This window comes from Mastomys coucha, unplaced genomic scaffold, assembly GCF_008632895.1.
Source record: "Mastomys coucha isolate ucsf_1 unplaced genomic scaffold, UCSF_Mcou_1 pScaffold5, whole genome shotgun sequence".
Taxonomy (NCBI): domain Eukaryota; kingdom Metazoa; phylum Chordata; class Mammalia; order Rodentia; family Muridae; genus Mastomys; species Mastomys coucha.
In genome coordinates this window covers 96531434-96545649 of record NW_022196911.1, presented here as the reverse complement: position 1 = coordinate 96545649, position 14216 = coordinate 96531434, and the positions used below count along the sequence as shown (strand labels likewise).

General features: G+C 46.9%; 1 protein-coding gene across 2 annotated transcripts in view; it reads left to right on the top strand.

The window, feature by feature from the left end:
• Window positions 1–14216, top strand: part of Acly (ATP citrate lyase) — a 53982-nt gene that overhangs the window by 37768 nt on the left and 1998 nt on the right. For both annotated transcript variants that reach the window (XM_031351070.1, XM_031351069.1), the window contains 6 exons: window positions 6360–6487; window positions 7240–7333; window positions 8954–9108; window positions 10867–11017; window positions 11187–11330; window positions 13290–13403. In XM_031351070.1, coding sequence (XP_031206930.1) covers window positions 6360–6487; window positions 7240–7333; window positions 8954–9108; window positions 10867–11017; window positions 11187–11330; window positions 13290–13403 — 786 coding nt within the window. The remainder of the gene's footprint in view (window positions 1–6359; window positions 6488–7239; window positions 7334–8953; window positions 9109–10866; window positions 11018–11186; window positions 11331–13289; window positions 13404–14216) is intronic.

The following is a 14216-nucleotide window of genomic DNA, read 5'->3' as shown; positions in this document are numbered from 1 at the left end:
GGATTTTTGGATGATTTAAATGAAAATGACTGTAGCCAGACATGATGGCACAAAGTATAATCTTAGCATTTTGGAGGCAGAGACGGGAGGATCAGGAGTTCAAGGCTAATATGGGTTACATGGTGAAAGAACAAAACAGAGGCTGGGGAGAAAGCTCAGCTGAACACACGCATGAGGAACCGAGTGTCAGCCCCCAGCATACACATGACTCTTCCAACCATTGTTGCTTCTCATTTGCCTTTCTCTTGGTGCCTTCTTCCTCCCAGACCTTTCCTCACAAAATAATCCTACTCTTCCACTCTTCTATTTGGGGTCCTTTTTGGATCCTGCCCAAGGTTAAACATTGCCCTTTATAAGACTTGCCTTGGTCATGATGTCTGCTCACAGCAGTAAAACCCTAACTAAGACACCCTGCAAAAGGCCAACAGCTTTGTTTAACTGGGGCAGGCTTACAGGTTCAGAGGTTCAGTCCATTATCATCAAGGAGGGAGTATGGCAGCATCCAGGCAGGCATGGTGCAGGCAGAGCTGAGAGTTTTACATCTTCATCTGAAGGCTGCTAGCAGAAGACTGGCCTCCAGGCAGCTGGGATGAGGGTCTTATAGCCCAGAGCTACAGTGACACACTACTCCAACAGGATCATACCTTCTAATAGTACCACTCCCTGGACCTAGCATATACAAACCATCACATTCCACTCCCTGGCCCCCATAGGCTTGTTCAAACATAGGAGTCTATGGGGGTCATACCTAAACATAGCATAATGCAAAATACATTTAGTCCAACTTCCAAAGCCCCATAGTCTATAGCAGTCTCAACAATGTTAAAAAGTCCAAAGTTCAAAGTCTCTTCTGAGATTCATCCAGTCACTTAACTGTAATTCCCAAAGCAAGACAGGGAACCAGCTGGGCAAACTCCAAACTCTGCATCTCCATGTCTGATGTCAAAGTGGTCTTCAGATCTCCAACTCCTTTTTCATCTGTGTTGACTGCAACAAACTTCTTTCTCCTGGGATCCCTGTTAGCAAGTTAGCAGCTTTCCTTAGCAAGTATCCCACAGCTCTGGCATCTTGAACATCTTGGGGTCTCCAAGTCAACTTCAGTGTTACAGCTTCTTGTTTCAATGTCTGGGATCCAGACATGATCTTCTGGGCTCTCCCTATGGGCTCGTGTCACTTCTCTAGCGAAGCACTCCACTGCCACTGCTGTTCTTGGTGCTCATCCCATGGTACTGGCATCTCCAATACACTGGGGACTTCTGTTACAACTAGGCTTCACCAATAGCCACTCATAGGCTCTCTTCATGGGGCCAAGCCTCAAATCCTTTGTATGACCCCTTCAGCCCTGAGCCATCAACTACAACTGAGGCTACATCTTCACCAATGACCTTCCCTGGCCTCTCCCAGTTCAGGGAAGAACCTCAGCTGCACTTCATGACTCCTTCATGCCTTCAAAACTAGCACCACCTGGGTGACTCTTACACATTACCAAGTCCAGCTGCAGCACGAGGTACAACCTAGGCTATCTCTGGAATACAGCTTCTTTGTGCTCTCAGAAAATACTTCCCAGAAGATTTCACCTCAGTGATGCTAGTCTCTTCTTAATCACCACTAATCTCTTCGCTCCAGCTAAGCAGCATCAATTGTCCCAGTAGTCCCTTCCATTCTGGTTTCTAAAGCCAAAGCCACATGACCAAAGCTTCTGAGTTCTGCTGCTTGCTGTGGCTGGAACATGGCCCCCTTGTTCTGTTACATTATCATCAGCTTTCTGTTTTCCAACTCCTTAACTGCGTAAGCTTGGCTGTCCTGAAACTAGCTCCGTAGACTGACTTTAAACTCTGCATGCCTGTCTCCTAAGTAATGAGATTAAAGGTGTGGTCCACCAAGCCTGGATTTAAGGTTTTCCTCACCTAGAAGATCTTGCTCTGTTCTAGGCTGGCCTTAAACTCAGAGATGTGCTTGGCTTTGCCTCCTGGGATTAAAGGCTTATAATTAAAGGCTACCATGCCTGGACCTAAGTGTAGTTGGGTGGGATCTTGTCCCAAGGTCATTACTTCCTTGATTAAATTTAATATCCTGAAACACAGAATTCAGCTCCATTTCACTTCCTGGTGCCCTTTTTTAATACTGGAACCTTTTTTTTTTTTTTTTTTTTTTTTTTTTTTTTTTGGTTTTTCGAGACAGGGTTTCTCTGTGTAGCCCTGGCTGTCCTGGAACTCACTCTGTAGACCAGGCTGGCCTTGAACTCAGAAATCCGCCTGCCTCGCCTCCCAAGTGCCGGGATTAAAGGTGTGCACCACCACTGCCTGGCTTGGAACCATATATTTTATATTTTTCCTTTCTCAGCTTGCTGTGCTTGTTTAAAATGCTCTTCCTGAGACTTAATCAGAGAAAAAGTCTATGATGGGCTTTTCTGAGACTTCCTTTGTCACTGCAATTAATCTGAGTCTTTTCACCTTAGCCTCAGGCAGACTCCTCAGACAAGTGCAAATATAGCCACATTTTTCACCAAAATACTACAAAAATGGTCTCTAGGCCACATAATGAAATTCTCCGTTGAAACCTCTTGGGCCAGGTCTGCACAATTCAAAACAAAGTCTTCTATATTCCTACTAGGATAGTCCATTAAGCCCCATTTAAAGCATTCCATGGCTTTCTAAATCCAAAATCCCAAAATCTACATTCTTCCAAACAAAAACATGGTCAGGCCTATCACAGCAATACCCTTTATACCAGCTTCTGTCTTTGTTAGGATTTTACTGCTGTGAGCAGACACCATGACCAAGGCAAGTCTTATAAAGGCCAACATTTAATTGGGGCTGGCTTACAGGTTCAGAGGTTCAGTCCATTATCATCAAGGTGGGAACATGATGACATCCAGGCAGGCATGGTGCAGGAGGAGCTGGGCATTCTACATCTTCATCTGATGGCTGCTAGAGGAAGACTGACTTCCAGGCAGCTAGGATGAGTCTTTTTTTTTTTTTTTAAAGATTTATTTATTTATTATTTAATGTATATGAGTACACTGTTGCTGTCTTCAGACACCCCAGAAGAGGGCATCGGATCCCCATTACAGATGGTTGTGAGCCACCATGTGGTTGCTGGGAATTGAACTCAGAACCTCTGGAAGAGCAGAGCCATCTCTCCAGCCCAGGATGAGAGTCTTAAGCCTACACCCACAGTGACGCACCTACACCTACAAGGCCACACCTACTCCAACAGGGCCACACCTAATAGCGCCACTCCCTGGGCCTAGCCTATCCAAACCATCATATTGGGGCGGTCTCTTCAGCTAGCTAACTTAACCTGGCGTCCCCGCCATTCTGTGTCCCCACGTGGTTCTCACTGCCTGCTTACACCTCCATTCTCTCTCGAGCGTGTCTGTCTATCTGTCTCTGTCTTCTGTCTCTGTCTTTCTTTCTGTGTCTGCCTGTCTGTCTGTCTCCTCACCTTCTCTCTCTCTGTGTCTCTGTGTATGCCTGTGTCTGTGTCCAACCAGAATCCTGCCCCACACTTCCTGCCCCAGCTCTGGGCCATCAGCTCTTTATTTTACAGAATGCCACATTTTTGTCTGGCCAATCAGCAGCAGGACACACCTGATCCATCTCTTAGTTGCCTTTGGGCATTGGGAGCTGCCTGAGCTTCCTCTTTTAGGCAGGTGATAGGAAGACCGTGCCAAAGTCCTGCTAGCACTTAGCTCTCTGCCCAGCAATCAATGTTTGGAAATAAAGAAACACACCTTCATCCGATGAAAAGGAAGGTTACCCCAACACTCCTCTACTGTTTCTGTTCACCCAACCATGTCAAGAATTCCTCCAAGGTGTCAGCACTTCACTTTTTGGATCTTGCTGGCACTAACCATTATTCATGGGGAGCACAGGACATTGAAGTGTGTTAAATTTTAAAGGTAATTTTTTTTTAAGACGAGTTTATTTATTTATTTTTACTTCTGTTGTTGTTGTTTTCAAGTCAGTTTCTCTGTGTAACCCCGACTGTCAGGATACTCAGTCTGTAGACCAGGCTGGCCCTAACTCAGAGATCCATGTGCCTTCGGGTGCTGGGATTGAAGGTGTGCTTAAAAGTAGCATAGATTGTTGTGTGACACTTCAAGGATTGTCAGCTAGGACGGTAACTGTCTGGGTAGCAGTTGATCTTGAATCCTTGAGCAGGTCAGTCTCTTAATTTCAGAGAGAGGAGAGTGAAAAATGCCCATTAATTGGCACACTGGAGGCAGCTACTGAAGGAATAGTTAAGAGCTGGAAACTGGGGCTGAAGAGATAATACTAGCTGTTTTTCCAGAGGGCCCAGGTTCAATTCCCAACACCTACCTACGGGACAGCACACATAGTCCTCTTTAACTCCATTTTCAGGGGGCATGCTGGCCTCTTCTGACTACTGTATGCATATTGTGCATGTGTATACATGCAGGTTAAATAATGAAATACATTAAAAAACAACCCTTTAAAAAGTGGAGAATTGGGGGCTGGTGAGATGGCTCAGTGGGTAAGAGCATTGACTGCTCTTCCAAAGGTCCTGAGTTCAAATCCCAGCAGCCACATCGTGGCTCACAAACCACCCGTTATGAGATCTGATGCCCTCTTCTGGTGCTGTCTGAAGACAGCTACAGTGTGCTTATGTATAATTATAAATAAATCTTTTTTTAAAAAGTGGAGAATTAAAGATAGGCCTTATAAAGTGGCCCTTTTACAAGTGTGGTTCTTAAAGCACAGGCCCTCAAAGCAGCCACCCAGCCTATCAGAGAGACAAGGCTGCTTTAAGTCAGGAAAATACTGTCTATTCTTTTTCCCCTTTAGAAACCTGAGTTTTAGTTTTGAGAAATCCCAGAGTTTAAAGATTTGTTTAATCAGGTATGATGACCTATACATGTTGCTGAGGCAAGAGAATTGCTTGCCCAGGAATTCAGAGATCAACCTGAGCAGCTTAGCTGAAGGAATCCCCTATGAAGTATCTGCTGAACTTCACAGAGCGAGTCTTTGAGTGCAGGGAAGCCATTGTTAACCTTTCTAGAAAGCATGTCACTGAACCTCTTTTGTTCATTTATATCTGCAAGCATGCAGGCTGGGATCAATATCACAGTGCTTCTACATACTAGCTTGTGGTTCCGGGCGGCCACTTAGTCCCTGAGCAAACACTAGTAGACAGCAGACAGAGCATCATGTGAGTGCAGCTCTTAGAAGGCACTTGGTGAGCCAGGCAGTGGTGGCTCATGCCTTTAATCCCAGCACTTGGGGAGGCAGAGGCAGGCGGATTTCTGAGTTCGAGGACAGCCTGGTCTACAGAGTGAGTTCCAGGACAGCCAGGACTACACAGAGAAACCCTGTCTGGAAAAAACAAAAAAGCAAGCCCCTGGTGGTGGGAAGCATTGGCCGCTCAGATGAGATGCTGGTACGATTGCTTCCTGGGTCCCATCCCAAGTCAGCGGTATGTTCATTTATTTCCCTAACTGCTTGACCCACCTAACTCTTTAAAATGTTTTTATTATATTTAGAGTGGGTGAGTGTGTGTGTGTGTGTGTGAGAGAGAGAGAGAGACAGAGAGACAGAGAGAGAGAGACAGAGAGAGAGAGAGAGAGAGAGAGAGAGACAGAGAGAGACAGACAGAGAGAGAGAGAGAGAGAGGGTGGGGGAGGGAGAGAGAGAGAGAGAAAAGAGAGAAAGAAAGAGAGATTTGAGGGTCAGAGGACAACTTGTAGGAATAGGTTCTTTCCACAATTGGCAGGCTTGGTGGCAGGCTTTTTTGCCCACTGAGCCATCTTCACCAACCCCTGGCAAACTATTTAATGGGTTTTCTCTTCCCTCGTGTTCCTGTTTCATTGGGTATTCACCTTGTTCTAACCCATGGTCAGAAAGAAGAAGCAGTTGCTAGTTGTTGCCATAGAGATGTAAGCCTAGTGATGTAAACGCTGACTTTTTGGACAGCTTGAGATTTCTGCTTTCATATGAACTCTCTTGAGCTTCAAGGCATTGCTAGCTTTACTCTTTGCTTGTTGCTGAGAGCTAACCCTCCTCCCGATCCCTCTTACACTGGCCACAGGGATAGCAGATGTGGCTCATATAAGGATGATCTTGAAGTTGGATTGATAGCTTTGGATCCTTGCCTTACTGTACACTGTGGGTGTCACCTTGGAGAAGCTAACTTCTCCCCGCCTCAGGTGCCACACCTGTGATATGGGAGTTGCCTAGCCTACCTATTCCGCTAGCATCCGAAAGGCTTGAGTGAAGGAAGCTATGTGATGCCTTTGGCACAGGCCAGTCTGTGATCAGTGCTACTGTTTCCCAGGATCTTTCCTCTTTCCTGGAGGACTAACAAGCTGAGTAAAACTGCTGCTCTTTGCTTTCCAGGTCCAGTTTGGCCATGCTGGAGCTTGTGCCAACCAGGCTTCTGAAACTGCAGTAGCCAAGAACCAGGCCTTGAAGGAAGCAGGAGTGTTTGTTCCCCGGAGCTTCGATGAGCTTGGAGAAATCATTCAGTAAGGCATGGGCGGGGTGTAGTCTCCCCACCTTTCCTGATCCCTCCTGAGGACAGCAGCCCCCCTAACACTGGGCCTCTGGATACTCTTAGTTGTTCATTTGCTCTCATGCACTATAGGGAAAACCATCTTTTTCCTGTTGTCTGTTTTATTTTAGTTGTAAAAGCATCAGGTCAAGCAAGGCCAGTGAGGCTGGTGCTAAACCTCATTTGGTTTCTGAGGCTGCTGGCTTGGCTGGTGTTGGATTTGTTTAGAAAGCATCATCTTAGCCAGGCAGTGGTAACACACACCTTTAGTCCTAGCCCTCGGGAGGCAGAGACAGGCAGATCTGTGTGAGTTCTAGGACAGCCTGGTCTACATAGTGAGTTCTAGGACAGCCAGGACTACACAGAGAAAAACCCTGTCTCAAACCAACAAAAAATGTCTTCCAGAGTATCACGTATCACTTCTGATTGATAGAGTTATTGGACATTTATGTTTTCTATTTCTGCCTCCTGAATCTACCTTGGCTATTCTGGTCTCCTCCCATGGTTTCAAGATTCAGCTTCCTATGAAGCCTCATGCAGTGAAGGGGATCTAAAGGGGTGGAGGCGAGGACAGTCTGGGCCATCGTTTGTTTTCATTTAGTTCTTGGAATCAGCTGGTAGGAGTAGGGCACTGACAGCTGAAGAAGCCTACAGTGTTTGGAATGAAGCCTAGAAAAAAAAAGATCAATAGAAACCATAGCATCTCTGTCTCTCCCTGCCTCCCAGGTCTGTGTATGAAGATCTTGTGGCCAAAGGAGCCATTGTACCTGCCCAAGAAGTGCCACCTCCAACAGTGCCCATGGACTACTCTTGGGCCAGGGTAAGTGCCATGGGTATCCAGAGGGTGAAGCTGGATTTGGGGTTTTGTTTGTTTGTTTTGAAAACATCTCTCTACAGCTGTAAACCTTGCTATGTATAAATCGCAGAGGTTGTCTGCCTCTGCTTCCCAGGTGCTGGGATTAGAGGCTTATGCTTCCACGCCTAGCTCAAAGTTGGTGATTTTTCGAGGCAGGATCTTACAAGTGGCCCTGGCCATCCTAGAACTTACTAGACCTGGCTGGCCTCAAATTCAGAGATCCTCCCAAGTAAGTGCCGGGATTAAAGATGTGTGCCATCACACCGAGCTAGATTGGTTTATTTTAAGATGGTTTGACCTCCTGGATATCAGGCCCCTTCCAACTACTTAGAAACCTCTTAGGGTCCCATGCTCGGTATGCTAGAACTGTCCCTGGTTTTATTTCTAGGTCAGGCGATAGAATGGGCAACACAGCACACGTGTGTTTTATCTGATGTTGGAAGGAACCAGCTTTTAGGGACTGACAGGCAACACTAGGGAAGTAGAGGCAGGAGGATTCTTCCTCCTCCTCCTCCTCCTCTCTTCCTCTTCCTCCTCTTATTTCTTCTTCCCTCTTCCTTCTTCCTCTTCCCCTCCCCTTCTTCCCTTCCCTCCTCCCTCCTCCTTCCTCTCTCTTCTCTCCTCCTTTCATCCTTCTTCCTATTTTTTGGTTTTTTGAGACAGGGTTTCTCTGTGTAGCCCTGGCTGTCCTGGAACTCACTCTGTAGACCAGGCTGGCCTTGAACTCACAGAGATCCACCTTGGCCTTCTGAGTGCTGGAATTAAAGGCAAGCACCACACACAGCCAAGCTTAGAAAACTACTGCTAAGAAATGCTTTCCTAGAACATACAAGGAATATATTTAAAATTTTTGTCTAGTTATTGTTTATCCTGGGAGATTATCAGAAGATAATTATGATAAGGTGCCACACAGCGTTAAAGGGAATTAACTAAATTGTACATGTACAGACATTAATAGAATCAGATCCATTAAGTAAAAGGCACACTATGGGCAGGCTTGCTAAGTAGTCTTAGTGGTCCTCAAACTTGGTGTGTAGAGCCAGTAATCCACCAGCCTCTGCCTCCAGAGTGTTGACATTAACGATATATTCTACTGTCCTGTCCTCTACTTCTTTTTTTTTTCTTTTCCTTTTTTTTTCCTTTTGTTGTTGTTTGGTTCGATTTTTCTTTATTTTTTATTTTTTTATTTTTTGTTTGTTTGTTTGTTTTTTGAGACAGGGTTTCTCTGTATAGCCCTGGCTGTCCTGGAACTCACTCTGTAGACCAGGCTGGCCTCGAACTCAGAAATCTGCCTGTCTCTACCTCCCAAGTTCTGGGATTATAGGCGTGCACCACAACCACCCGGCTCGATTTTTCTATGTAGCCTGGCTATCCTGGGACTCAGAGATTGCCTGCCTCTGCCTCCCAGTGCTAGGATTTGAAGGTGTGCACCTCTATGCCTTGCTAACCTCCACTTCTTGAAAAGAGTTTGTCTGGGTATTTACTGCTTGTCCTTCAGAGTGGCCAAGGCATTCCTGAGAATACATCTGTCTTGGAAAAAAAACCTGCTGGCCACCATAACCCTCTGTCCCCGTGTCTCCTTAGGAACTGGGTTTGATCCGAAAACCTGCCTCATTCATGACCAGCATCTGTGACGAACGAGGGCAGGAGCTCATTTATGCGGGCATGCCCATCACCGAGGTCTTCAAGGAAGAGATGGGTATTGGTGGTGTCCTCGGCCTCCTCTGGTTCCAGAGAAGGTGAGGCACATGGGCAGGGGTGATAGGGCACTGAGCTCAGAGCCCAAGGCCTTCCCCTGACACAAGAGGTGGGGTGGGCAGACTGAAGAGTGTCACTGTCATGTGGCCACAGGCTGACAGAAAGGTCACTGTAAACCAAGAGAATGAAAAAGAGCAGCCTCAGGAGAGGTCCTGGGAACTTTTAGAGAAATGGGACAGTATGGTGACCTCCAGGTCAACAAGGGATCTAGACAGGTATGAACTTAACCAGTGGGGCTGGTAGAGCTGCCGCGGAGCCCCAGACGAGCTTCTTCCCAGAGCCCCAGATGAGCTTCTTCCCTTTGGCAGTTTTCTCTCTTCAGGCTGAACTGTAGGTGTTTGTGTTTTCCCTCACTCACCCCCAGGGTTAGTCTTTCGGGAGGCTGACAGCTGTACAAGGCTGCAGGCGTGGGGTTACACAGTGCTGACGAATCTCCATGTGAAAGCCTTGGCTCTGTCATCCTTTGCCTGTAGAGATGTTGTCATAGTGTTCTAGGCCTTTCCAGGACAAACAGTGTAATGCATAGGTTCCTCTGTGTACTTACTCCCTCACGTCCTCTATCCGCCAGTCTCCAGAGGCGGCCCTTGATTATTAGAGAGGAAATTGAACACTGCAGGATATATGGGGCAGGGCCTCATCTCCTTTCTGGTAGCAGGCCCGTGGAGAGAGATGTAGTCACAGTTACAGACCAAATCCTGTTACAGAAAGAAACTCATGATGACCACCAAAGCATCTTAAACTTTTGTGATTGGTGACCCTTTTCATCCACTTTTTTTCCCATCATTTTTGGAGCAGGGCCTCACTCTGTAGACCAGGCTGGCCTCAAACCCAGAGATTACTCTCCCTCTGCTTCCCAAGTGCTAGGATTAAAGGCATGTGCCACTGCCGCTCAGCTGACCAAAGGTCATGAACTTTGTTTTTGTTTTTTGTTTTTTTGTTTTTTGTTTTTTTTTTGCAGAGACAATTTTTTTTGTCTTTATGAATCTTTTATTTGTTTGTTTACTTGTTTATATTTTTTTAAGTGTTTGGTGTTTTGCCTGCGTGTCTGTCTGTTGTCTGTGTGAGGGTATCAGATCCCCTGGAACTGGAGTTACAGACAGTTGTGGGCTGCCATGTGGGTGCTGGGAACTGAACCTGGATCCTCTGGAAGAACAGTCAATGAATGCTCTTAACCACTGAGCCATCTCTCCAGCCCCATATATATGTCTCTTTTATTCATTTATTTTTTTTATTTTTTGGTTTTTTGAGACAGGGTTTCTCTGTATAGCCCTGGCTATATGTCTCTTAAGAGGAGAAGATTTTTTTGTATGTAGAATGAAAATTGCAGTTCAAAATGTTTCCTAGCCTCAAGTTAGAGCCAAGGTGTTTCAGGCAGCATTTGTTGGTGTTGCACAGTAGGACAGCGTGTCTACGTCACAGTAGGCATATTATGCTTTCAGAATTGAGGCTGTAATGAAGTCACATGGTGTGACATGGGTAAGCACTGCAGATTCACTATAATTTGAGTTTGAGTTAACTTTTGATTGTTGCACATTCAGAAACCTTTTATGGGCTGGAAAGATGGCTCAGTGGTTAGTGTCACACCCTGCAGTTTTGAATAACTGCAGCACTGCACAGGAGTCAAGAAGGGTTCGACTTGGAATTGGCGGTAGTATCAGGCTGTAGAGGAAAGTGTGTCCTTGTCACTGTAGCTCCTGGACTTTGTTCCAACTCTGCGCCTCTGTGTGTCCCTCCTTTAGGTTGCCCAAGTATTCCTGCCAGTTTATTGAGATGTGTCTGATGGTCACAGCTGATCACGGGCCAGCTGTCTCTGGGGCCCATAACACCATCATCTGTGCTCGAGCTGGGAAGGACCTGGTCTCCAGCCTCACCTCAGGGCTGCTCACCATTGTAAGTCCTGGGAAGCTGCAGCTTTGACGTCATGTTGCCTAAATGCATCAGGCTCCTAGGAGCCCAGGGGAAAAACCCCCAGGCCGGATGCTGCTCAGGGCATCCTGGGTTGGTCTGCAGGTCTGGGAAAACCATCACCCTCAACTGTGTGGGTTTGTTTCTCCTGCAGGGAGACCGGTTTGGGGGTGCCCTGGATGCAGCAGCAAAGATGTTCAGTAAAGCCTTTGACAGCGGCATTATTCCCATGGAGTTTGTGAACAAGATGAAGAAGGAAGGCAAACTGATCATGGGCATTGGCCATCGAGTAAAATCGGTAAACTGTTGCTCCCGTTTTGAGGCATCTATGGATTGGAATGAGTGGTGCTGAGAGACTGCCAACTGAATTAGAAACGCTTGGCCTGGAGCCCTGGCCCCACAGCTGAGAGTGCTTGCTGCTCTTACAGAGGACGTGAGTTTAGTTCCCAGCACCCACAAGGCAGCTTACAACTGTAACCGTAGTTCCAGGGAACCCAACACCCTCTTCTGGATTCTGGAAACCAGCAAACAGGTGGTGCACACACATAATGTGCAGACAAAACACAGACTTTCAAAAAGAGCAAGAAACACTCAATGCTCTTGACTCCCAGTATGCAGAGCTCTGGATATATAGACAGATGTCAAAGGCAAGGTGACTCTTTCCGGGTAGCGCTACAGATTGATGGCCCTCAGGGTTCTCAGTTCATTCAGCTCCAGTTTTCCAAACGAACTTGTAGGAGAAAGGTCAGGGAGAAGTGTCAGTTACCTGCTACCAGACTGCACTTCCTGTTACACAGATCTCAGTGACCTGCAGCAGCTGTTCTGTCATGGCTAGCGGAGGCTGTTCTGTCATTCCAGCTAAGCAGCACTGGTCTGGGGGATGGGAAACTGCAGATGGTTAAAGGACAACCTGTTGGAGTCGGTTCTTTCCTTCCTCGATGTGGCTAGAACTCAGGTTGTCAGGCTTGGTGGCCAGTGCCTTAACCCACTGATCCATCTCTGGCCTTTAACTCATATTGCATTGGTTAAGGCAAGTCAGACAGTTAATGTTGACATACTCGGCACAGAGTAGTAATATAAAGGCAAGCCCAATTGAGATAGACCCATAGGGAAAGACAGAGTATTTTAAACAGTTAGTGTGGTCCTGTGCCGGATGACAGTCATGTGAATGCCCTCAGAGCATGTCCTTTAGGTCGCCTACCACTGTAGGATTTGGAGTATGTCTGAGTCATCTCACTCACCCACTGTCAGCCATGGGGTCTCTGTCTTAGGGTTTCTCCTCTTCCTCTTCTGTTTGTTTTTTGAGATAGTTTTTCTCCACCTTGGGTGTCCTGGAGCTCCCTATGTAGACTAGGCTGGCCTCAAACTTACAAGAGATCATCCTGTCTCTACCTCCCAGGTCCTGGAATTAAAAGTACGCACCATTGCACCCAGTTTAGACAGGGTTTCAGTTGCTGTGATAAAAATGCCCTGATCCAAAGCAGCTTGGAGAAGGAAGAGTTTACTTCACCTCCCTTAGGGCAGGGGCTCAAGGCAGGGGCTGGGGACTGACGAGCAGTGGCTCAGCAGCCAGCTTTCGTGTAAATCAAGGCCACCAGATGGCACCACCTACAGCGGCTAGGCCTTCCACATCAATCATGAATCAAGAACGTTTCCCACAAAGTTACCTACAGGCCATTCTAATAGAGGCATTTTCTCACTGGAGGTTTCTCTTCCCAAACAACTCTAGCTTATTGACAAAAGCCAACCAGGTCTGGGCAGTCTGTAAACAGATGGCTAACTTCATCTGTCACAGTTCTGGGTTTTTTCCTAAGATACCTATTCCCAGCATGTGCAGAACTTCTTTGTAGCTTGACTGGAAGACAGAGCTGGTCGGTTGGCAGCCTGGCTTGTAGCCAGAACCTAGCACAGGGTAGAGCATGGCTGAATCCAGCCCCTTCTGCCTACCACCACAGACACTGTTAACTTTCTAACCATCGGGGAGAGGGGGCTCAATCCCTTTCTTATAATAAAAACGACCCCTACAGAGGTTGCTTTGGGGCCTACATGAGACATAAGAGGCCTTGAAAATGCTTCCAGCTCTCAGTGGTGTCCTTGTGAGTGCCATGAGGAATTGTACACATAGGTTGGGTCCCCTTGGTGGCTCCAGGGTAACACAGGTACAGGTCTGTCTGCTTGTCGAACAAGCATATCCCATGGCTGATGTGTCTGAGTGGGTGTGTTTGTATCTGGGTCTTTTTTTTTTTTTTTTTTTTAGATAAACAACCCAGACATGCGAGTGCAGATCCTCAAGGACTTTGTCAAGCAGCACTTCCCTGCCACCCCGCTGCTTGACTACGCACTGGAGGTAGAGAAGATTACGACCTCAAAGGTAAAGGGGGGTGTCCACCTCTACCCCGCCGCCACCCCTCCCTCTGTCCCATTTTGAGATGGATTTCTTTTTTTTTTTTTTCTTTTCTTTTTCGAGACAGGGTTTCTCTGTGTAGCCCTGGCTGTCCTGGAACTCACTCTGTAGAGCAGGCTGGCCTCGAACTCAGAAATCCACCTGCCTCTGCCTCCCAGGTGCTGGGATTAAAGGCGTGCGCCACCACTGCCCGGGATGGATTTCTTAGTTATGGAGTTTTGTTCTGAGACAGGGCTCATTGTAGGCTGGCTTTGAAGTCACTATATAGTAGACGATGCTGTCTGTCTTCCACACCCTGCCCAAAGAGAACATTTTTAAATGGTGTCAAAGTTCATAGTCATAATGTTAGCAGCTTCCCGTTACTATGACAAACGCCCGGCAGGTCACGGGGGAGGTTTCATGTGTTGTCTTCTAGGGGTTCCAGGCTGGAGTGGCAGGCAAGGGCTGGCAGGACAGGGTGGCGCACTCCCCCGGGCGAGCTTTCTCCTTCCGTCCCCCTTGGGCTCCTAGCTCGTGAGACGGTGCTTCCCACAGTCGTCGTGGGTCTCTGGAAAGTTCTCACAGACAAACCCAGCCTGAGACTCACCAAACTCCCAGGAGCTTCTCAGTCCAATTCAGTTGTTTATCTGTTAGTGGTGATTTTATAAATGTTTAAGTGGGGAGCAATGCTTGCACAACACTGAAAGCGGAGATACTTAGAATAAGCATTACAGTGCCATGTCTGGATTACAGGAAAACAATGAGAAATGATGATAAAATTGTTGCTTTTTTCTTTTTTTT